Genomic DNA, 25,644 nt, shown 5'->3' on the forward strand with positions numbered 1-25,644 from the left:
AAGGTCAAACTGGATGTGTGAATTGAAAAAGATTTTTTGAATATTGATGTTTTTATTGTTCAATCACAGTTTGAACAATCCGAGAAGGGAGAGCACTTAGCTGACACCTTGGTGTTTACAAAACCAAGCCCAGTAAACCTTGGTGTATCCCTCTCCTATCATCCATAACAACAGTCAAATAGCCCCAAAGTCTCTATTCTTAACCATCCACCTCATGCAGTACCCATAAGTGTTCAATTAGATTTGCCGATTGAACCTGATGCACAGCTTTAGCACTGCGGGATTCAACAGTAGTGTGGTGCCGCAGTAGACTTTTATATGCCTAGTTTGATGCCTATGAATACTTTTTAGATAATGAATATGTTAGAGAAGTTTTCAACCCATATCAAGACAATACTTTATGATTTTTGAAGATCTCCTTGACAAAGATACAAATATAACTATAAACCAGCTTGATAAATTATATATATATTACATTTTATTACAGAGGTTTTGTTTGTAAAATGTACATTTGTATAGAAAATTCTAAAATATTTACATATAGTTGTTTTGGTAAATACATGTGTATTGTTTTCATCACAACCAGAAGTAGTAACTTCACATAAAAATGCAGAAACTTTACAGTTCAGTGTGTACAAATGTGTTTTCCATATAAGAGGCATCTACAAAGATAACATTGTCTACATATGCAAGAACCAGCTTGCTACATACATTTCAGACACCAGTATCTATGGCATGTTTCATTGCTAAATTATTTTTGACAAGCCTATTCAATTTGTCATAGCTTCAAAATGTTACTGTCCACCTACCAAAGGTGCCTTTTTACTGATTTCTGCCAGGATTTTGAAAAGGTTTCAAATATTTCCAATTTATTGCTTGGTTACAAAAACATTTGTTGCAGAGTTAATCATGTTTTAGTGCAAAGCAGATTACAAGTAAAATTCCAATATATCACTTATATAAGATCATATAAAAGAAATGTTTTGTGGCAAACTTGTCATTTACTCTAAATTTAGTAAGTAATTATTATTGCTGTAATTTAAATATACATGTTATTTGTTTTTGCAATCAGACCAAAGGCTTTCAGTAGGTACTGCTTAACAATGAAAACATGGCTGTTTCCTGTGGGTCATCATTTCATTACATATATATTATAAAAACTACAAAATGGATTATGTAAAGAAAAACCTAAAAATAGTGGTTTTATACAAGCTATTCTAAACAAAACAATGTTGATTACACTATTTCTGTTAAAATTAATAGTTCGCATTAATATACCATTTTTCACATGGGTTGGCTAATTCTACCTTTCCTAAGAAATAGTTCTTTATGTAATTGATATGACTTGTTAAATCAATACATATTTGGTAGCACCAAAGTATGGCGGTGTTACAAAGTCAGCATAAGTGACCTAAAAGAAATTGTACTGACGCCTTCCAATGTTTAGATACTGACATGACAAAAATAATGACAATTCATGGACCTCGTTATAATGCAGAAATGTACATCTTTGTAGTTACAAACTTATGGCAGTTTTTCTTGCCTCTGAAATAAACCCTTCTATATTTGTAATTTCTTACAAAGGAATTCCACGTTTAAATTCACCACTAGACACATACAAAACTCATGTGAAGCTTCAATAATTTAACAGTCATTGCAAAGGGAACTAGCATTTGTATTTTAAGAAGTATGGAGCACTTTCTCTTTGAAGGATATTTAAATGCAGCTTGTTCTTTGGTGACTCAACTGAGAAATGCTTTTCTGACAAAACATTTATACAAATGTCCTGCACTTCCCTTTATAATTGCTGCATCTATTGCAGTTACCCCTTAAAATAGAGCCCAGTACTTTAAAACATATTCTCTAAAGCAACTTCTAACTCCCGTCCCTTCTAAATCCTTATCAAAGGAATTTGACTGGTGCAATGCAGAAACATACTTACACAAGTATTCATTTTGCAGACATCTGCTATAAACAAGATTTAGATTTGCACAAGTAAATTAGGCACATTAATGAAACAAAATAGCAGAGGCACTGTTTAAAAGGCACAAATGTTAAGTCATTCATATAAAAATAAATTAAATCTACAGAATAATTCATTAAAACAATCACAACTGTCACAAAGCTACCTAGTTCCAAAAGTAAATAATTATATATTTCAGCTTTTTTCCAAACTCATTTGTAACACATTGCACTTTGAAACAATATAATATTTATTAAAAATTGGATATTCTATGGCACGTATTTTCCACACACTTTAACGGTGAGGAGTTGTGTGCTGTCTAAAAAGTTGCTTTTAGGTGTGATTTGTCCAGCGATGTGCAGAATAGAAACAGCAGAACATGCCACCTTTTAAAGATCTGGTCGTAAAACATCACATGGAAAGCTTATACTGATTAGTGCTTACTCCCCCAATAAATGTCTGCTGTACATGTTAACACTTATTATGCCATGTTTTTTACATGACATTATGTTTCGAACATAAAAAGGCTCGGTTTCCTTGTAGCAAAAAGCTTTAAATGTATAAAATTTCCTGAATATTTTAGAATATCATTTTAAGACAGTTTTGAAGATCACTTCAGTGCTACTATAGATTAAAGCAGATCATCCACCCTAAAAGGACCTCTTTAAAAGTGCATATTTAAAGTATTTTTTAGCTGGCACAAACACAGAATTAGCTTCCATAAAGGTCAAGATTATACATGTACTCAATACATGTCATGGTACAATCTGGAAACAAGGATGTTTTGAATCAGCTTTCATGCTGTCAATCCAGTAACATTTTGTAGGATCATCAGCAGTCTGCCATGTATCTTCCTGCAAAATAAAGCACAATTAAATTATATTTCCCGCATATATAAATAGATTTGCTGCTTATCTGCTTGTTTCTGCCTCAGTATTGTTCTAGGCGTTCCCTTAAAAACATACCATGATTCCTGTACTACATCATCATGTCTACAATATTCTTTCACCCTACTTCCTATGAGTCTTGTACTGGAAAGAGTGGCAGTAATAAAATCAGAAAAATAACCTTCCTAAGATACCATAGTTACATTGTTTTGTTGTACCATGATCGGTACCAAAACCCAGTCCTTACTTTCAGTTTATGTATACCTTAAGAGCCCTCATATTAAAAATGTACCTTGTATCTGTGTTTTACTTTTTAGAGTTAGAAGGGACATAGAGTAAGACCTTGTTTTCCAGTCTTACCCGGTTGCATGTCTTATGACATGCTTTTTCAACATTTGCCTTACTTACCCTATCAGTTTTCCCCTGTACACTTCTGATTTGGAGTTTTACAAAGGATGGCAATTACAAGAAATCATCTTTAAAGAAAAAGTATACCTGGGGTTAGCAGCAGTTTTCCAAAAGAATTGCTTCAGTTGGTCCAAGATGACTGTAACATGTTGGAGGAGGGCTCCTTCTCCGGCAATCGCACATTCAAAACCTTAAATAACATCTTCAGCTTAGTCGGTCATCTATTCTTAGAAGATGTTAGAAATAGGATTGCCTCACAAAAATGCTGACCCATGCCATAGTTGATAATGTACATGGCTGGCGAGTCTGGTCTATACTGATGGGTTATGTCAAGCTCTGCTTGGATTGATGCTGACACCCGATACCCAAGACCACCTCGTAACCCAATCAGACTAATCAACCCTGGACTGGGTCATGTAATTGGAAGATTCCATACTACATACAACCACTTGTTTAAGTTCTTCTGAATGACCAGGGAAATTGCCCACTGCTTTTCCACTGCCACAAGCACTGGTATCTGTTTAAATTACAAGCCAAATTCACCAAGTTCAATGCCATGCATAAAGTGACAACACTTTCGCAATGGGATACATTATTTTGCATGCAATAGTCAGTGGTAAGTTTGGAAAAGCATTTGGTAGAGATTCAGGAATCACCAGTACGTCTGCCATTGGATGATTTCTAAGGCCGATCACACACCATCGTTGTTTAGTTTCATAACACTGATATGGAAAGTATTGAGACTGCCAGAACTCATGATAAATATTCACCCTCCAAGAAATATAAATAGTTCATAAAATATTATACACTTAATTAAAACATTAACCGGCTGGGCTAGGCTTTTATGACAACGGAAATATATTGCTCTAGGGCTTTTACTATATACCATTGCATAGGCAACTTATACAAGATCATGCAAGCAAAATGACACTCTCTGCAGACCTGAGAGTCAATACTATAGTGCTTGGTTAAAGTATGGAAGGATGCCCATGTGACTGCCTGGTAGTTGCCTAAAATAGTAGAGACACCATCAGCCAGGACTGTAGTCACTGCAGTCACACCTGTTGGACTGAGTCCAAAGACCTTCAGAAGGGTCCTTCTGGGCCAAGGCATAATAGTTTGATTCACAGGACAGTTCATCACAATGAGATCTGTTTTTGAACCATCTTTCCTTTGTACACACTGGCACATCTAATCAAGAGCTATTGGTCCCATCAATGGCGAAGCTAAGAACTGGACGTGTAGCCTCTCCTCCTCCTTAAAGGGATGTTTCAGAAAGGAAAATATGGGGAGCTTGATGGACTACCCCACATGAAAGAGTGACACAACATTTAGGGGAAAGGATGCAGAAGTTCTAAGTATCCGCTTGTTAGGGAAGAAGGCAATGTATGGAGGCTATACTGAAACATCTTGCACCTCATTAAAGTAAAGTGCAGAAGCTAGTGCCATGGGAAAGGTGATCTGTAGAGGTAAACATCTCATGGAACAACAAAGAAGAGCACACAGGAAGAATGTCAGAACTAAATTGAGGTCCTACTGCAGCACAAAAAAAGGGGTAGAAGAAAATAAGTAGAAAAGCCCTTTCAAGGAACGGGTTATGACGCAGGAATTTGACTAAGGGGTGCTGATCAGGCAAAACAAAGTAATGTCAAAAGGGCAGACAAATTATCTTTAATAGCGCCCACAGCAAAGCTTTGCCAGGCCAACACTAATACAAAGACAAGGACATCAGAAAACTCAGTCTGTAGAGGAATAATCTACTTGTCAACGCTGACTATGAAACCTCTCCTGGCAGCAGGAGCTTTGAGTAGGCAAAGAGCTCCATGTTGACTTTTGGAGCTTTCTGTTTGACTTGTCTCTCTACTTCTGTGTTAGACCTACCACAGATGGTGAACAGGAACAGTACTGTGACATGGAACAGGGCTTAACCTATTTTGTATGCTTGACAATAAAGAGTTTAGCTTCTTGGTCCCTGATGGCCATAGAGTGTAGCATGGGACATTTACTACACGATTTTGGAGTCAGACCTGGTGCCAAGTCACCTAAGACAGATATTGTGCAGGTCTGTGACAGACATCTATGTATGGCACGGTTAAAACTGTGGTTTGGGGGGGACATTCCTACACACTGACAAAATGTTTTAGTTAGAAAAATATCAGTTCTTGAAAATCGAAGGCGGTAAGCTCTAGATCCATGTAGAGCATGGAAAAAGGGGAAATTACAACCTTGTGCACAGTGGGACATATATGCATCACTGTGTTGTCTTGTCATGTCCAGAGGTAGGGCAGATGGCACCACTTCCCAAGGGCTAAGGCAAGAGTTTCCAGATCGTGTGATGTCTGAGGAGTCTCAAAAGATGATAAATCTGAGGTCAGCAGTATCCATTAGAAACAGCTAACTTAGGAATGGGAATGAACTCATGATCTCTCTTTCATTCAGTAATCAGCAAAATATTAAATGGCTATAACAAAGTAACAAGTTCATCAGATGGCCCACTGTATTGGGTGTGGAACTCAAGCTCAATGGAAGCTGCACACTTGTATTCTGCAGTCATACATAATAATTATTACCCAGTGTCTTCATCACCCTCACTCCCAATGTCATTCAAATTGTCAGATATTTTCCCCATGCACTCAGGAGTCTGAACAAAACATTTTGATCAACCTGTACAAAGATTCCTTCCTGGAGATATTTTTAAGTAGACAATCTAAAGATAACCGTGGTTAAGACAGAAGCATATGTGGACCTCTGTGGATGTAGTGGTGGTGCATGTTATGTGCCAAGATCAGAAAGTGAGCTGCAGAAGTTAAATCCTGAATGAACCAACCAGCTGCCCAGTACCATCAAAGTATTAATACTGTCTGACCACCAGCCAGCCAGTCAGCTTTAGATGGCAAAGCCTTGGATTTTAATTGTATGTCCAAAACCAAGGTGTCTCCATCTAAGCTCCCTCGAGTTAACTCAATTTCTTCTACTAGACTGACCCCTTCAAATTTGCAGTTGTCTATTGCTCTAATACAAGTGCCTCATATCTAATTTGATAGGTGTTATGAACCAGTTCACTTAGTCATCCCATTGTGGTATGGGGGCATATGGAGAAGATAGGAAGAATGTTAGGGGACAGGGCAGGCTGTGATCTAGCAGGGGGACGGTGGTCAGTGGGGTGGCAGTGTTACATAGTCCACCTGTATTGAAGGATGGGATCAGGTGAGGAGTTTGACTGGACTGCTCTTTTAGCCTGATGCTCATGCAAATTCAGCAAACAGATTTTCCAGCACATAGGATATCTTAGCGTGTGAACACCAGGCCATTTGTAATCAGGAAGATTAGTATTGCACTAAAGGAAGCAGCTTACCAGACTCAACCAGACACGTATTACAGCTCTCCATGAATGGAAGACAGTTCTTCACTGGAGTAAGAACCCTGGTACATATGTACACAGGTGCGGGTTGCAGACAACTTGCCTTCTTTGAACATGGTATAGGCATTGAGAGTGGTGTGGGGGGAACACAGAGAAGTAGCAGCACCTCTGTTGAGGGAACCAACAATGGCTCCCCACGTAGATCATAAAATGCTGTGAACAATTTGCTTCTAAATGACATTAGAGCCATAGACCGATGAATAAGGGCCTGATTTAGAGTTTGGCGAAAGGGGTTACACCGTCACAAACGTGACAGATATCCTGTTCGCAGTATTAAGATCTCATTATAGCCTATGGGAATCGTAATAAGGTGAACTGGATATCCATCACGTTTGTGACGGTGAACCCAGACCACCAAACTCTAAATCAGGCCCCTAAGTTACTTCTCTTCGGTAAGCTTCTTCCTTGTGGACGCTCTATCTAATCACAGATTTTGACCTTTTTAATATCCCTAGGCGCTTGACTGGATCTGGAAGATTTTTAAGCATAGCCCGTCAATGAACAGGTAAGCTGTGTTGTCTGGCTCTGTGTTGAATGTGGTCTGCCCCGAAAGTGACTACTTGAACCTCATATAGGTGCCACCCAAGCATGCTGAAGCCACTTTCTTTCTGGGCAGTGTCCAAAACCTAGGAGACAGAGCCCAAAGACTACTTTTTGTACCAGTGTGTAGATTTATAAAGTGGAAGCATTTTAGACCAAAAATAGTCCATTCAACAGATTAGGGATGTGAGAGGGCGGTGAGCAATCTACAGTTAGGTAGAGCATCTACAGTAAAGGCATTACCAAAGGTAAGTAACATGTTCTTCTGATGTATATTTCTAACCACAGATTCTTCACATTTAGAATAGATACCAAAAACATCACCCCCCCTGGTGGTGTGTCTGTGGAAAGACTCAGACCACAAATTCATGTAGGAGCAAAAAGCCAAAAGGCCCTTCCCGTCTGACCTGGCTGTCAGGGCAGTAGGGCTTTGTGTACGTGTGCAGTAATGACAATGCAGCAGCCTCACAAATATCAAGGACAGGCGCTCAGTGTGCCAGCACAGTAGCAGACACCTTGGCTCTGGTGGAGAGAGCCTTCAAACCCTGAGGGGGCTGCTCTTGGCCTGCACAATGCAGATCTTGATGCTGAGGACTATCCACCTGGGTAGTGTCCTCTTCTGCACAGCCTTGCGATTCTCTGCCATGGTGAGCTCCACACAGAGCTGACAGTCCATCCGATGATCTTTGGTGTGATCGATGTAAAGGCTCAGTGATGTCGTGAGATCCAGCTAATATAATATTTTCTCCTCTTTCTAGGACTGAGGGGGAGCAAAGAAAGCTGGGAATGTGATAAAGTAGTCAACGTGAAAGGGAGTCACAACCTTTGGTAGAAAGTACACTCTAGTCCAGACTTCTTCAACGAATAGCTCATGAGCTACTGGTAGCTCTACAGCTGCCTGTGAGTAGCTCTCCTGTGTGCAGCCAAGTGAACTAAATTAGCAAGTTACTTACCTTTGGTAACATATTATCTGGTAGAGACTCTATCTAGCTGCAGATTCCTTACCTTATATTTTCCTGGCATCAGCATGGAATCTGGAATTTTTTATTGAGCTGTACCCTGCGCGTGCCGTCATTCGGATCCGCGGGCGTCGTTTGGCTCTGTGTGGCGTCGTCAGCGTAGTTGGAGCAGTCTGTCACGTCACACTTGCCTATAAAGGCACCACCCCAGTGGGTGTACATTAGTTCTTTTACCCACAAACTTCAACGCCAGAAGCGCAGTCTCATGGATAGAACCAAAAGTTCATCTGTGCAAAACTAGGACCCTAAGAGGGATAAACCCTAACCCTACTAGACTTATCCGCAGAGCGGGGAGGCATGGGTGGGTGTAAGGAATCTGCAGCTAGATAGTCTCTCTAGCAGATAATGTGTTACCGAAGGTAAGTAACTTGTTCATCTGAAAGGGACTTCTAGCTGCAGATTCCTTACCTTAGAATAGATACGCAAGCCATAACATCCTGGCAGTCGGCTGCAGATACCTCTACTTACACTAAAAGCCCTGTACGACCGAAAGTGCAGTGTCCTTATCTCCATATCTGATTGTCCAGGCAGTAATGTTTTGCAAACGTGTGCAAGGATGCCTAACAGATATCCAGGACTGGAACGCCCCGAGCTAGGGCAGTGGAAGCAGCTTTGTCCCTGGTAGAATGGCCCTTAAGCCCTTAGAATGCTGCTTACTGGCAAATGCATAGCAGATCTTGATACAGAGAACGACCCAGTTTGAAATCAATCAATCAAAAAATTTAATAGAGCGCGCTACTCACCCGTGAGGGTCTCAAGGCGCTTGTTAGGGGGGGAGTGAGTGGGGGTTACTGTTCAAACAGCCATGTCTTGAGGTTTTTTCTGAAGAGCAGGAGGTCTTTGGTTTTGTGGAGGTTGGTGGGGAGGGAGTTCCAGGTTATGGGGGGACGAGGTAAGAGAAGGCCCTGCCTCCTGTGGTGGTTCGTTTGATGCAGGGGATTGTAGCTGATCGGAGGTTGCGGGTGGGAGTGTGGAAGTTCACTCTAGGTTGGGCCGATGTTGTGGAGGGATTTGTGTGCGTGGATGAGGATCTTGAAAGTGATTCTCTTGTCTATGGGGAGCCAGTGAAGGGATTTGAGGTGCAGTGAGATTCGTTCGTGGTGGGGGAGGCCAAGGACGAGGCGTGTGGCTGTGTTCTGGATTCTCTGGAGTTTGCGTTTGAGTTTGAGTGTGGTGCCGGCGTAGAGGGCGTTACCGTAGTCCAGTCTGCTGCTGATGAGTGCATGGGTGACTGTCTTCCTGGTCTCTGGGGGAATCCATTTGAAGGATTTTTTCAGTGTGCGGAGTGTGTGGAAGCAGCAGGAGGTGGTTAGTGCATTGATTTGCTGTGAAATGGTTTGTTTCTACACTGCCCGACCCTTCTTTGCTCCCACGTAACGCACAAAGAATTGGTCATCTACCCCGAACTCTTTTGTGTGGTCAAGGCAGAACGACAATGCTCTTTTTGGGTCCAGCCGGTGGAGTTGCTCCTCTTCTTTAGAGGGATGCAGTGGAGCAAAGGTGGGCAGGATAATGTTCTGACCCAGATGAAATGGGGTCACCACCTTGGGAAGGAAAGAGGCACGAGTTCTGAGAACCACCTTGCCTAAAAATATGGTGAGATACGTTGGCCTGGAAAAGAGCCTACATCACACTCACCCTCCTGGCATATGTTATTGCCACTAAAAAGGCTGTCTTGATGGTGCGCAGCCGGAGGGGACAGTTGTGTATGGGCTCCAAGGGAGCACACATAAGAAATGTGAGGACCAGATCTAAGTCCCACTGGGGCATAACAAAGGGCATGGGGGAAACATATGTACAAGCCCTTTGAGGAATCTATGTACAATGGGACTTTCGAAAGTGAAGGCTGATCAGGCTGTCGATAATGCAGAAAGATAGCCCTTGAGAGTACCCCAGGCAGAACCCTGCTGGGCAAGGGATAGTATAAAGAGAAGGATATCAGAAAGAGAAGCAGAAAGAGGATCAATAGACCTTTCTGTACAATAATATACAAAGTGTTTCCAATGGCAGGCGTTTACTGTTTAAGTGGCGGGATTCCTGGCTGCCAAAATGACTTTACAGACTTCGGAAGAAAGGTCAAAAGCCGGCAACTGCCGCCGATCAATCTTCACGCATGAAGGCGTAGATTTGAAAGGTTCGAGTGGAGAACCTTCCTCTGCTGCTGCAACAGAAGATCCTCCTGAAGTGGCAGCTTGATCGGAGGATAGATGCTCATTTTCAGAAGCTCCGGATACCAGACTCTCTGTGCACAATCCGGAGCCACTAGGATTACTTAGGCCCGGTCGTTCTTGAACTTCTTGAGAACTCTGGGCAGAAGTGGTATGGGCAGAAAGGCGTACAGGAGGCCTGAACTACACTTGCAACGAAAAGCGTCACTGAGCGATTGCTGCCTTGGAAACTCCAACACGCAATACTGCTGACATTGCGTGTTCTCTGTCGAGGTGAACCGATCTAACCAATGCTCTACGCACTGCTGGAAGAGTCCCTGCACCACCTCCGGGTGGAGATACCATTTGTGATCCGCTAGGCACCAACAGTTGAGTTTGTCCGCCCTGGCATTCAGAGAACCAGCCATGTGTTGAACCACCAGGGTTAAGCCCTGCTGTTCCATCCATGTCCACAGATGGAGGACCTCTTGACAAAGGGTGCACGACCCCACACCGCCCTGCTTGTTGCAGTACCACATTGTGGGTGTTGTCTGTGCACACCTACACTATCTTCCCTGTTACAACAGGATGAAATGCTTTCAATGCCAGTCGGATCGCCCGGAACTCCAGTAAGTTGATATGGAGTCCGGATTCTGCCGAAGACCAGAGACCTCTGATATCCAACTCTCCCAGATGGCTGCCCCATCCCAGAGGTGACGCATCTGTCACTACTGTAAGACCTGGCTGGGGAAGGAAGAGGAGTCTGCCTCTGACCCATTCGCAGTTCACTAACCACCATTGTAGGTCTTTTGCAGTTTCTGTCGAGATCTGAACCATGTTGATAAGATTCCCCTAATGCTGTGCCCACTGGAACTTCAAGCCCCACTGCAGAGCCCCCATATGCCATCTGGCATGCTTGACTAACAGGATGCAGGAAGCCATGAGTCCCAACAGCCTCAGTCTGTTTCACTGAAATCCAGGATAAAGGCCGAAATATCAGTATCATAACCTGAATATCCTGGACTCGCTGCTCGGGAGGATAAGCCAGAAACAGCACTGTGCCCATTACAGCTCAAATGAAAGGGAGCTTCTGAGAGGGAGTCAGGTGTGACTTTAGCACGTTCATAGTGAACCCCAGTGAAGGCAGGAGGTCCACCGTAGTGTGAAGATGGGTGACGAGAACCTGGAGCGTAGGAGCCTTCAACAGCCAGTCGTCGAGGTAGGGGAAGACTGAAACCCCTAACCTGCGCAGATGAGCTGCTACCACCGCCATCACCTTGGTAAGCACCCAAAGGGGCACTAGTGAGACCAAAGGGGAGCATGATAAACTGAAAGTGCTCGTGGCCCCCCTTAAAACGCAAGAAGCGCCTATGGGCAGGCAGGATGGGGATGTGAAAATATGCATCCTGCACAGTCCAACGCTACGATTGAGTCTCCTTGGTCTAGGGCAGACAAGACCTGAGCAAGAGTGAGCATCTTGCATTTATCCTTTTTGAGGAAGAGATTAACGTCCCGCAAACCCAGAATCGGGCGAAGACCCTTGTTCTTTTTGGGAATCAGAAAGTAGCAGGGAGAACAACTACTGCCTAATTCTGACATCAGAACTCTTTTTATAGCTCTCTTGGCCAAGAGAGCCATAACTTCCTCGCGGAGCAAAATCAAGTGATCCTCCATCAGCTGTTCTTCTAATGGAGGCATAGAGGGAGGGAAAGACCCATTTCTCTGATGTTATGGACCGCCAGTGAGGGAGATGAAATTGAATCCTCCAACTGGACGCGGGTGGTCTTGCAGAACCTCAGTAAGAGGACTTGTGCACTGTGGAGGAGGGGGGCTGGGTGGTGGCCGACCTCTGGTTAGAACCTCTTGGTCTAAAGGTACCACGACCTCATCCTTGCACTGGATGCTGAGATGATGGAGGACAGTGGCTGATTTGAGGGTACCCCAACCATTCTGAAGCTTCAAAAGGGGTGAAAGGCAGACTGCCGACGAGCTGGCGCCCGAGAGGCCCAAGGATCTGGCCGTAGCCCGAGAGTCCTTGAAAGCCTCAAGCACTGAGTCAGCCTTTTCTCCACAAAGGCGTGAGCCATCGAAGGATATGTCCATAAGGTTTGTCTGGACATCCCCCGAAAACCCAGAAGTACAAAGCCAGGCGTGGCGTTGAAGGCCACTATTGATGAAATCGCCCTGCCCAGCGAGTCAATCGTGTCCAAACCACACCAAATTGTAAACTTGGCTGCGTCTCTCCCATCCTTGACGGCTTGTGTGAGAGTGTCCCATATGCCCTCCAGGACCTGGGAAGTGGAGGCCTGAACCACCAAGCTCTCCAGAGTGGGTGTTGGGAGAGGAAACTAGGATCAGTAGGAGCTGGTCGATGGCGGCGACCGATTGTCTTATTTACAGGAGCCCCTGTGCTAGGTTTGGACCATGTCCCCAGCAGGACATCAGTGAGGGCTTCGTGCAAGGGTAACATCGGTGGCGATGTGGAAGCCCCCAGCTGAAGCACCTTTGTCAGGATGTTAGTCCTGACCGGCACCATAGGCAACTCTAGGTCCAAAACCTCGGCTGCTCTACACACCACCATGGCATATGAAGCTCCCTCCTCCGTGGCCACAGAAGGAGGTCAAGGCATGCCAGTATCTGGAGAAGTATCCAGTCCAGTAGCTTCCCCTAGATACTCATACCAGTCCACATGCTCCAATCCATATTCTAAAGGGTCTTCAGACACCTCCCATTCCTCACCTGTGCCTGGCTGTTCGAAATAAGCTTCAGGCACTAATCTGGGCCCTGTCGGCACTGTTGAAGTCAGAATCTGCATCGTACAAAGTTGATCCGGCTCTGGGTCATCCGGAATGAGGATGGGGTTTGCACCGCCGATCGGCGGCGGGGAGGTGGGGGGAGCGTCAACATCTGGACCGATGCCAGAGGTCGACTGTGTGCATCTAGTATTGTTCCAGATCTGATATCGAATCCTGGGGTCACCAACGGCGTTGGGCCAAAGCCGCCGATTTGGGAATCGATGGGGGCCCTGCCAACCGTACGGGGGCCGAAGGCTCACCAGCAGGGGCAGCCTGCTCAAATACGAGTAGCATGGATTCGTAAAATTATTTAAGTTGGGCAGGGGTTGCTATGGCTCCCGGATGGGGGGTGAGGGCGAGACGCAAAGTCAGCCCTGGCATCGGTTCCACAGAACCGTGCATGGAACGTCGACCTTCCTGAGTTGCCTTGTCGGCCGATGGGCAAAGCAAAGTCGAAGTCCTCTTGGACTTCTTCTTGTGCCTCTTCCCCCGAGTGCCCTGAAGACCTCAAGTGCGAAGAAGAGGACTTGGGGCTCCTGGAGCAGTCCCGTGCCCTCCTCCTTGAGCAGGACTGTGACCTCCTAGGACTCACGCCAACTGACGTCGACTGTCAGGCCACCATGAGCTTCAGAGATCGCTTTCTCAAAGCTTTTGGGGCCATGGACAAGCAGTCGGAAAACACAACTTCGAGTCATGGTCTCTGTTGAGGCACCAGAGACATATCTGGCGGGGGTCCATCACCGACATGGTGCAATGGCATGCACCACATGGCTTGAACCCCGTCTTTCTCAATGACATCTCGCACAGACTTCGAAAAAAACTCTACAAAAAGGTCATAAAAGGCTTGCCAAAAAAGGCAAACGGTAGCTCGGTCCGGACCTGCGCTTAACCACTGCAGAAGGAAAAGAACTGATGGATGCGTGCCGGGGTGGAGCCTTTATAGGTGACTGTGACATCATAGATGGCTCCAAAGACGTTGACGATGCCACACGTAGCCGAACGATGCTGGCAGATCCAAACGACACCACCCGGCGGTATGTGCAGGTTACTGCTCAGCAAAAAATTCCGGATTCCAAGCCGACACCAGGAAATTCTAAGGTAAAGAATCTGCAGCTAGAAGTCTGTATCAGATTAGAAGCTTTTGCTCGGTTGATTTATTATACATACACCAACACTGAAAATGTCTATTTCAGAATTAATAAGCTGATGTTTGGAGAAAAAGGTTTATTTTCCAAAATACATTTGAAGCCGATATTTGAGTAATAAAAATCAGTGTTGGGGAGACCATCATCAATTTTATTAACTTGGCACTAGGAGGACTGCATCTATGGCTTTTATGTATTACCCATTTAGAGGCATTCCATATTGACAAAGCATTTTTTCACATTGAGGGCTGCTATGCCCGATGCATGGAGGTGATCGCTGCTGGCAATCGTATATATGGTTGCCATGAATGTAAACCTGGTCTATGTGTTTACTACTAGTAGCTCAGGAGGATTTTCATTGATCACAAGTAGCTCCAATTAAAGAGAAGGTTGGAGAATCTAAATAAATGCACATCGTCCCTTCTGGAGCTTTTACAATTATTACATCACTTTGGGGAATTATCTGGATTTTATGTAAATTGGTCGAAATCCTGCTTGTTCCCACTGACTCCGATACCGGGAAGCTTGTGGCCTGCTCTTCCAGTTCATAAGCTGCCACGGTGCCATTCTACTTTTAAGTATTTGGGCATTCAAATCTGTTATACTAAAGAAGACTTACTGGAGGGCAACTTAGGACGTGCAATGCGCGCAATTAAGGGATCCTTACATTTTTGGCAGTCATTGCCACCGTCACCTTTGGGACGAGTGGCTATTGCAAAGATGATCATACTTCCCAGACTGCTGTATTTCTTTACTGCACTACTGTTAGTAGTGCCTCAATCCTTTTTCAGGACCCTGAATGGCCTGATGGTGGAATTAATATGGGGAACCGGTTGGAGGCGAGTCACACTCACTGTCGCACATCACCCGGTCACAAAGGGGGGCCTGGGCAAATTATGAGCTGAACTATGCAGCAGCGCAACTGCAGTGGCAGCTTCACTTGCTACAGAACTCTCCCACAGCGGAGTCATTGCCAGTGCGTGAAAGTCTGGGAAGGATAAGCGTGCTTGCATGGTTACAGGACTACACAACCCCTCCCCTGCGAGGAAACAACCTAATGGAAGTGGCTCGTACGCGCTGGAGCCATTACTTATGTGGAAGAAACATAACTCCGCCTTACTCACCTAAAATTCCACTGCCAGATATCACAGGTGCAAGGAAACTACATACACAACATTCCTTAGATCCATGGTTGGAACTGGGAATACACATTGTAGGTGACCTATTCAAGGGAGGTTTTATCATGACGTGCACAGAATTAGATGATACTTATGGCATAGGTCCAGGGTGATTCCTAACTTAAGGAAATGCCTCATTGGCATGGTTACCCCCTAACCTTTTGCCTTTGCTGATGCTAAGTTATGATTTGAAAGTGTGCTGGGACCCTGCTAACCAGGCCCCAGCACCAGTGTTCTTTCCCTAAACTGTACTTTTGTCTCCACAATTGGCACAACCCTGGCACTCAGGTAAGTCCCTTGTAACTGGTACCCCTGGTACCAAGGGCCCTGATGCCAGGGAAGGTCTCCAAGGGCTGCATCATGTCTTATGCCACCCTGGGGACCCCTCACTCAACACAGACAAACTGCTTGCCAGCTTGTGTGTGCTGGTGGGGAGAAAATGACTAAGTCGACATGGCACTCCCCTCAGAGTGCCATGCCAACCTCACACTGCCTGTGGCATAGGTAAGTCACCCCTATAGCAGGCCTTACAGCCCTAAGGCAGGGTGCACTACACCACAGGTGAGGGCATATGTGCATGAGCACTATGCCCCTACAGTGTCTAAGCAAAACCTTAGACATTGTAAGTGCAGGGTAGCCATAAGATTATATGGTCTGGGAGTTTGTCAAACACAAACTCCACAGTTCCAAAATGGCTACACTGAAAACTGGGAAGTTTGGTATCAAACGTCTCAGCACAATAAATGCACACTGATGCCAGTGTGCAATTTATTGTAAAATACACCCAGAGGGCATCTTAGAGATGCTCCCTGAAAACATACCCGACTTCTAGTGTAGGCTGACCAGTTCCTGCCAGCCTGCCACACACCAGGCATGTTGCTGGCCACATGGGGAGAGTGCCTTTGACACTCTGTGGCCAGGAACAAAGCTTCTACTGGATGGAGGTGCTTCTCACCTCCCCCTGCAGGAACTGTAAAACCTGGCGGTGAGCCTCAAAGGCTCACCCCTTTTGTTACAGCACCCCAGCTAGTGGAGATGCCCGCCCCTCCGGCCACTGCCCCCACTTTTGCCGGCAAGGCTGGAGGAGATAATGAGAAAAACAAGGAGGAGTCACCCACCAGTCAGGACAGCCCCTAAGGTGTCCTGAGCTGAGGTGACCCCTGCCTTGAGAAATCCTCCATCTTGAGTTTGGAGGATTCCCCCAATAGGATTAGGGATGTGCCCCCCTCCCCACAGGGACAGTAGCTATTGGCTACTGCCCTCCCAGACCTAAACACACCCCTAAATTAAGTATTTAGGGGCTCCCCAGATCCCAGGAAATCAGATTCCTGCAACCTGAAGAAAGAAGGACTGCTGACCTACAAGCCTGCAGAGAAGGAGGAAGACGACAACTGCTTTGGCCCCAGCCCTACCGGCCTGTCTCCGACTTCGAAAACAGGGCCTCAGAGGACTGCCATGAACTACAGGACCAAGAACCTCCCGTGAACAGCGGCCCTGTTCAAAACCTGCAACTTCTTTGCAACAAAGAAGCAACTTTCAAAGACTTCACGTTTCCTGACGGAAGCGTGAGACTTCCCACTCTGCACCCGACGCCCCGGCTCGAACTGCAGAAAAACCAACACCTCAGGGAGGACTCCCCGGCGACTGCGAGCCGGTGAGTAACCAGAGACGACCCCCCTGAGCCCCCACAGCGACGCCTGCAGAGAGAATCCAGAGGCTCCCCCTGACCGCGACTGCCTGTAACAAGGGACCCGACGCCTGGAAACAACACTGCACCCGCAGCCCCCAGGACCTGAAGGAACCGAACTCCAGTGCAAGAGCGACCCCCTGCCTAGCCCAGGTGGTGGCTGTCCAGAGAAGCCCCCCCTGTACCTGCCTGCAATGCTAGAGTGACCCCCGGGTCTCTCGATTGTTTTCAACCTAAAACCTGACGCCTGCTTTGCTCACTGCATCCGGCCGCCCCTGTGCCGCTGAGGGTGTACTTTGTGTGCCTTCTCGTGTCCCCCCCGGTGCTCTACAAAACTCCCCTGGTCTGCCTCCCGAGGACACAAGTACTTACCTGCTGGCAGACTGGAACCGGAGCACCCCTGTTCCCCACAGGCGCCTATGTGTTTTGGGCACCTCTTTGACCTCTGCACCTGATGCTAAGCTGCTGGTGTGGTAACTTTGGGGTTGCCTTGAACCCGCAACGGTGGGCTGCCTATGCCCCAAACCTGAGACTTGTAAGTGTTTTACTTACCTTCAAAACTAACCTTTACTTATCTCCCCCGGGAACTGTTGATTTTTGCACTGTGTCCACTTTGAAAATAGCTTATTGTCATTTTTACAAAGACTGTACATGATATTGTTTTCATTCAAAGTTCCTAAAGTATCTAAGTGAAGTACCTTACATTTAAAGTATTAATTGTAAATCTTGAACCTGTTGTTCTTAAAATAAACTAAGAAAATATATTTTTCAATATAAAAACCTATTGGCCTGGAGTAAGTCTTTGAGTGTGTGTTCCTCATTTATTGCCTGTGTGTACAACAAATGCTTAACACTATCCTCTGATAAGCCTACTGCTCGACCACACTATCACAAAATAGAGCATTAGAATTATCTACTTTTGCCACTATCTTACCTCTAAGGGGAACCCTTGGACTCTGAGCACACTATTTCTTACTTTGAAATAGTATATAGAGAGCCAACTTCCTACACTAACCTACTGTGCAATGAAACAACTCATGCATAACATCTGGCGAGGCAGAGACTCGGAACCCCTGATTTCACCTACATTACATATGATATTAACTGGCATAGGGCCTGCCCAGTTGTATAGCTCTCTCCTTTGGGAACTTCGACACAGTTCAAGCAGGGGCACAGACGAGATGGGATGGGGTCCTCCACAAACCGCTCACGCAATCTGCATGGACCACGGCAATCCGAATGATAAAGGAGCTATCACGTAACCGTAAATTCCATTACACACAATTTAATTATTTACACCAAACCTACCTTTCCCCTCACCGGCGTCATAGCATTTTCCCTCAAACTGACTATGTTTGCCCACGATGTGGGGAGCCGCGCGCTACTTTCTATCACATGATATGGGCTTGCCCATCTATACAATGGACCTGGCAAGACATTACCTCCTGAACAGGGGAATTGGTTGGTCATACATTACTTCTCACACTGGTATCATTTCTGCTAGACATACGTATCAGGTGAAAAAAAGATAGAGAAATGCACAGGTGTGGAGATCTGGCATTTGTGTTATTCAAACGTCTCATAGCGATGCAACGGAAGGCACCAGGGGTACCAGACACGCGCCGCTGGCTGGGAGGCTTGTTAAGATGGGAGAAGGCGAAAGCACACACACACTTCATTCTATCAATGACAGGGGTGTATTGATTAACGGACTGGGGCTCTGGGATAATTTTATAGTCAAAATTGAAGCTAAAACCGAAATTCTCCACCCCTCCCCCACCACCCACCCCCCCCCCACCCAAACCGGTACAGCTCCTGCAAGCAACAGGAACTACAAACAAGTATTATTATCACAGTAGCAATCACAAGTTGAGGGCGGGCACATGGCATTCTGGCTGTGAGATAGTACACTGGGCGCTGTGGGCCCCTAAGGAATCGGGGTACCATGTGCCTGAAAGAGATTGCATACCACCTACACGTAATATTAGGTAATAATGCATTAAGGGCTCTGATATCCTTACTACACAAGAGGCTGCAATCATGATAGTCACCATGCACTCTATGCACTCTAGGAATACAAAAGAAGTGTCCAAAGGGTGTTAATATCTCTCATTGATGTATTATGTGTGCGTCGAGATGACAGGGTTGCTATTCCTCTTTTGAACCTTACTTCGAAGTGTGGCCACTACACATACAATTGTTAATTACAGGCGGGGTACTCATTCCTCCCGTTGCTGGTAACTTTGTGCTTCTGTTGTAGGATCGATGATATGCTCAGATGACGATTGTAAGAGTTACACATAAACTACAGGTGCCCCCCACCTTGTGCTTCTGTTGTAGGATCAATGATATGCTCAGATGATGATTGTAAGAGTTACACATAAACTAATAAAGAGATTTTTTTTTTTAAAAAGAGAAGGTTGGAGACCCCTGCTCTAGTCTGTAGCATCAACTTGTCCTAAAAGAAGGTGGTGTAGGGAAGCTGCACTGACAGAGCTTAAAGCACACTCACACAATCAGCTGAAGTGATCATGATGAGGAAAACTGTATTTGGGGTCAGGAGATAGAGGACAGCCGTGTCACTGTGCAAGTACACATAAGGAAACTAAGGACCAGATGAAAGTCCCACTAAAGCACCATGAAAGGCTTTGGAAGAAACGTGAAACAAACCGTTGAGGAATGCATCTCAATGAGTGATTTGAACAAGGTCAGCTGGTCCAGCTGCTGCAGGACAGCCGAAAGGGCTGACGGGTAACAGTGTCTAAAGCAAGTCCTTGTTGGGTCAAAAACAAAACAAACAGCAACACTTTTGAAAGCTAGGCCTGAAATGGGCCTGTGTTACGGGTGCCACACCAAGTCACAAACTTGTCCCATTGTCGGGGGCGTAAGCAGATTTTGTAGGAGGACACCTGGATACCAAGATGACACTCACCACTTTGGGAAGCAGACTGAATGCAGTCAACTACTGCCACTCAATCTCCATACACTGAGGTGTATATTGAACAGGCTCTCATGCAAGATCCCATCTTGCTGATTTGACACAAGATCCTCCTGAAGCAGCAGCCAGATGGGACAACAGATGCTCTTGTCCACAACATCTGGGTACTACACTCCACTAGCCCAAACCAGAGTCACTATAATGACTTGGGCACAGTGGATCCTGACCTTCTTTAGAACTTTGGGCAGGAGAGGTAGTGGAGGGAAGGCATTCAGAAGTCCTGTGCTCCGCCCTAAAAAGAATGTGTCTCCAAGAGGGAATTTCAACGCACAAAAGTGTTGACACTGATTATTCTTGGCAGTGGTGAAGAGATTGAACCAAGGTTCTCCTCAATGTTGAAAGGCACCCTATACCACCTCTAGGTGTAGCTGCCATTTATGGTCTCTAGTTGAGATCGTCCCCCCTGGCATTTAAAGATCCTGCTCTGTTGTGTGCTATCAGGGAGATGCACTCTAGCCGGTACCAGGGGCACAGGGCATCCTGCATAGAGTTCAGGACCCCACTCCGCCCTGCTTGTTGCAATAATATATGGTGGTGGTGTTGTCCATGAAGAGCTAAATCAACCTCCCCTTGAACTTTGATAGGAAGGCATTCAATGCCAAGTGAATGGCCTATAACTCCAGTAAACTGATGTAGAGGAGGGTCTCTGACTTAGACCAGAGTCCTCTGACTTTCACCTCTCCAAGATGACTTGCGCAGCCCAACATCAACACATCCGTTGCCACCCATCTACTCTAGGCGGGGTAGGAGGAGGGGTCTGCCACTGGTCCAACTGCAGATGAGCAGCCACCACTGCAGATCTTTTTTAGTTTCCTATAAAACCTGGAAGGAAACTGACAACTCGCCTGGTGCTGGGCCCACTGAACGTTCAGATCCCAATGTAGAGCTCTGATGAAAGGGAGTCTCTGTGGAGGAGTCGGATGTTACTTCGGCAGGTTGATTGAGAACTCCAGCAACATAAGGAGGTTTACCATTGCTTGGAGGTGGTCTCCGACTGACTGGCGAGCCCACCTTCAGAACCCACTGATTGAGGTTGGAGAATGATGGTATCCTCGACCTTTGAAGATGGGCAATGACACAAGCTATCACCTTTGTTAGTACCCGAGGGACACTATTAATGACAAATCTCGGTCCGCAGGTAGCAACTTTTGACCTGGAAGGCAGGGATATGTAAACAGGTGTCCTGCAGGCCCAATGCTATTCTCCGAGATTCAAGGCAGATAGAACCTGGGCCAATGTGCGTCAGCATCTTGAATTTATCCTTCTGCAGGAAGAAATTGAGGGGGGTCAAAGGTCTAAAATACAGCAGAGGCCTCCCCAAGCCTTTGGCATAAGGAAATATCGCAAGGCAGCACCCAAATCCAGTCTCTGAGGCCAGTACCCTCTTTATGTCTCCTTTGTCCAAAGAAGTCTGCGCTTCCTGCAGGAAAATGGACAAATGGTCCTTTGAAAGACACTTTCACGAGGGTGAAGGATGTAGTGGAATGGAAAAAAATGGCAGGGAACTGTCTTGTTGGACTATCTGCAAGTATCACCTGTCGTATGTAATTGGTTGCCCTTCCCCCCGCGGATAAATTGTCAGATCCTGTCTCTGATGGGGTTGGTTGTGTGCCGATAGCGGTAAAACTACAGCGGCCTTGTAGGCTATTGCCGGAGGGGGCTGGGGCCAGGGAGGTTTGCTGTTCATGTAGGCCTGGCCATTGTCTGCTGGTTCCTGAACCCCAACAGGACTGGGGTGCTTGTTGTTGGGGTGGTAGGCCTTGATGCTGTCTGTAGACTAAACCCCTGGTGATGCTCTGAAAGGGGCAAAATTACTGTTGATACTTCCTTGCGGGTGTAAAAAACAAAGGAAGTATGCAGTAGCTCTACTTTCTATAAAGCACTTCAGCACATAGTCAGCCATCAAGCCAAAGAGGTGAGACCCAACAAAAGGTATATCCATGAGTGACACCTGAACGTTACCCAGCAAGGCTGAGGATGTTATCCACAGGTGGCGCTGGAGCCCCACGCTAGGACCCATCGCTCTGCCTAAGCATTCTTTTGTGCTTAGGCCTGACTGGGTGACGTGCTTGAACACATTCTGACCATCACCAATGATGTGCACCAAAGTAGTGCAGAATTCTTCCAGGACCGCGGGTATAATTTTCACAACATCATAAAGCAATGGGAATTCCTACCTAGCAAGTAGCTGGTGTCGACAGAACAGAAGGCTAGAAAAAGAAAACGGCTCCTTTCCAAATATCTGAATTCTTTGACTCTCTGGTGGTGGTGGGGGGGGGTGAGCTAGTCAGGAAAAAATTGGGGTTAACCCTGCTGCTAAGCTGCTGCATAAGAAGAGAAGTGTTACCCGGAGTGGATCTGTGGAGACATGCCATCTGCCTGTTTACTGCTGGGCAAGAACAGGGTTTATTTCATCTGCCTATTACGGTGTCAGTCAAGACCTTATTGAAGGCTAGTGAGGGATACAATGAGGATTATCCAGGCTGTGGCACCTCCAAGAAGACATCAGTTTTTATATCAATGGAAGGTAAATGGAGATCCAGGACCTCTGCCATTTGAATAATGACCATGGACAAAAAAACGGATTCTTCAGTGGAAGGCACAGTGGATGAAATCAGCTCTATGTAGGGGGAAGTGACCAACCTAATGGCCTCTTGTACGTCCATATAAAAATTATCATCATCAAATTTAGGGACAAACTCATCCCCACCATCATTGTCAAACGCTGGTTTGCTCTGGTCAGAGTAGGAGTCAAAAAGCTGGAGGGGCACAGGAGCGCAGCTCCTTGGCAAGAGAACTGTTTTGTCGGAGTCAAACTATATTGGGGCTGGGCACCCGATCGTCTGCTGGTGTCAGTGTGGAAGAAGCTGCTAAGGATCATGGTTCCAGGTGTGGAGCTCGTTCCAAAGCTGAACCCTAAAGCGTGTTTGAGAGGCAGATGGGGTAGACGGCGGACCTGCTAACGATGACCTAAATGGAGGCCTCCTTTGATCCATGGGGTCCAAAGGCACGCCAGAAGGAGCCGCTAGGGGGAAAAGATGTGACACATGGCATCATGAGATCTTTGAATGCCTTGCTCAGCTGTGGCATCATCAATGGACCCCAAAATTCAGGGAGCATGGGAACCAGCTGCAGAATCTGCTCCTCAGGGGAAAGGGAGGAAGATCATGAGGCACACTTATGTCCTCACGACTTCTCAGAGGAACAGTGGTGACGTAGGGATGACGCCTGCTTGACTTCATGCGCTTTTTTGACTTGGACTTAACCAAAGACTTTGATTGTGTCACTGACTCGTCCTGAGCCAGGCCCTAGAGCAGGAATGAGACCATGTCCTCAACTTCGAGCAGAAACAGGTAAATGTGACTTCCTGCACTGTTTGTGATGTACCCATTTGGTTTCACGGTTGCGGATCTCCCTCAAATTCATCATATCAAAACACCGTGGTTCTCCTGGTTTTCTTTAGATACATTTCTAAATTCGCAAAGTAGAATTCAGATAACCCAAAAAACGCACAAGTAAGCAATCAATGTAAGCCAAAAACATTGCTCTGTGTTATTAGGAAGTTTTTATTTATCAAACATACATAGCACCCTAAATTAACTATCCAGAAGATTTTATATATAAAAAGCCACAAAAAATACTCTCAAAGATGAAAGAACAAGTGCTCAGTGTCCCCGTGTGGAGAAAGTACACAGAAGTAAGGAAATTAAAAATAGTACAATAACCATCTTTCAAATATGCATCTCCAGAACCTCACATAATAACAACCCTAGAGTAGCATTTCAATGACGTTCTCAACAAAAAAACAAAGTTCTCTTCAGGTCAGGGAATTAGATGGCATTCTGGGGAGAGATAAAAAGGAAATTACAGAGGACACTTAAGGGCATTGAGGGAGGCGAGATAAATGAACGGGTAAATACCTGGGACATGTAGGCTGCACGGTCCATTATATTCTCAGAGTAGCCCAATGGCAAGATTACTTTAAAGCTACTATCTGAGGATGAGCGAGTGCATGAACTCACACATGTTCAATTTTCACCACAAAGTGAGAAAACAGAGGTTTACTCACTCAGGGGAAAGGAAATTTAAAAACACATATTAGACCGTTAGTCTGGTCATCATTCATGGAGTCAACCCTAGGTAAAATAGAATATCGGGATAGAACGAAGGATGTCACTCACCAACCGAGCAAATAGTCATCTCAAATTAGTAGGCAATAATCGGAAATGAGAGCATGTATCAACTCAAAGCAACCCAAAGTGAGGAGAAAAGAGAATAATATTTAATTATAGGGTTGGAGGATAACCTAACATTATATGTTATATAATTAGTTTGGTCATACAGTAATTAGATTAAAGAAGAGTGTTTGTATGAGTGTTATTTGTTTTAAATCATTGTTTTGTAATTAAAATATTTACAAAGTTCAGCCATCAAGTTTCACCCTGTGTGATGTGAAGGAATAGGGCTTCCTCAAAGATTAGAGTTTTAAGGCATGGTGTGATTCCAATACGGGTACTTGTCTGTGATGTTAGTCTTTCCTGCTTACATGCCTATAGTGGAGCTGCTGAAGTGCGAGAATGCAGTCTCGCTGCTAGACCAAATCCTGACCCACAGGGGACAGTTTAGCAATAGTGCATTTAAGCAGGTTTTGATCTTTGTGGTACAGAAAAACTAACCAATGACTGTGTGCAATGTCAACTATAATCTAAAGTCAGCACAAAGGCATAAGGAACACAGTTTGTCCCTAGGTGTTACAATGGTAAGGAACTAATTCTGGGGTCTCACAAAATATTTGAGAAGAAATTATGTATATATTAAATGTATGCTATAAAAACCTGTTCCAGTCTGCCTTATTCAGTGGAAAAAAAAGACACCCAAATGATGCCTGAGAAGGTGATATTTTAATTTGTTAACCTGTCTGAAATTTAAGTGTGAGATACTTTGCATTGCATCCACTTGGTATTAATGAACAGGTTACTTACCTTTGGTAACACATTATGTGGTAGAGACAATGTCTAGCCGCAGATTACTTACCTTTGAATTTCATTGGCTTCAGACTGGATCTGGGTTTTGTTCTCTGATAGGTGGCATTGGTTGGCTCTGTGTCGCGGTGACCGCACTGGAAATGATGTCTGCGTCACCTATATAGGTGCCATCTCGCTGACATCAGTTACATTTCACAATTGCCCATGTCAGGAGCGCGATGCCCTGAAGTGCACTGACACTGGTGTGTCCAAACTAGGGCCCTAGAAGCGATCATTCCCAACTCCAGAAATCTGTCCACAGAGCAGGGAGGATGCGTGTGTTAGTAAGGAATCTGCGGCTAGATATTGTCTCTACCAGATACTGCATTACCAAAGGTAAGTAACTTGTTTATCTGCTAGAGACTTCTAGCTGCAGAGACCTTTACCTTTAAATAGATACCCAAGCAATACCATCCTCGGTGGAGGGCTGCA

At 45.4% G+C, this 25,644-nt stretch overlaps 1 protein-coding gene across 1 annotated transcript in view; it reads right to left on the minus strand.

Annotated features, from left to right (window-relative positions):
- Positions 1 to 456: 456 nt before the first annotated feature.
- Positions 457 to 25,644, minus strand: part of FCHO2 (FCH and mu domain containing endocytic adaptor 2) — a 724,395-nt gene continuing 699,207 nt past the window's right edge. Inside the window, exon 26 of the mRNA XM_069224082.1 lies at positions 457 to 2,817. Within this exon, the coding sequence (XP_069080183.1) occupies positions 2,795 to 2,817 (23 nt within the window). The 3' untranslated portion in view covers positions 457 to 2,794. The remainder of the gene's footprint in view (positions 2,818 to 25,644) is intronic.

This window comes from Pleurodeles waltl, chromosome 1_1 (genome assembly GCF_031143425.1).
Source record: "Pleurodeles waltl isolate 20211129_DDA chromosome 1_1, aPleWal1.hap1.20221129, whole genome shotgun sequence".
Classification (NCBI taxonomy): Eukaryota; Metazoa; Chordata; class Amphibia; order Caudata; family Salamandridae; genus Pleurodeles; species Pleurodeles waltl.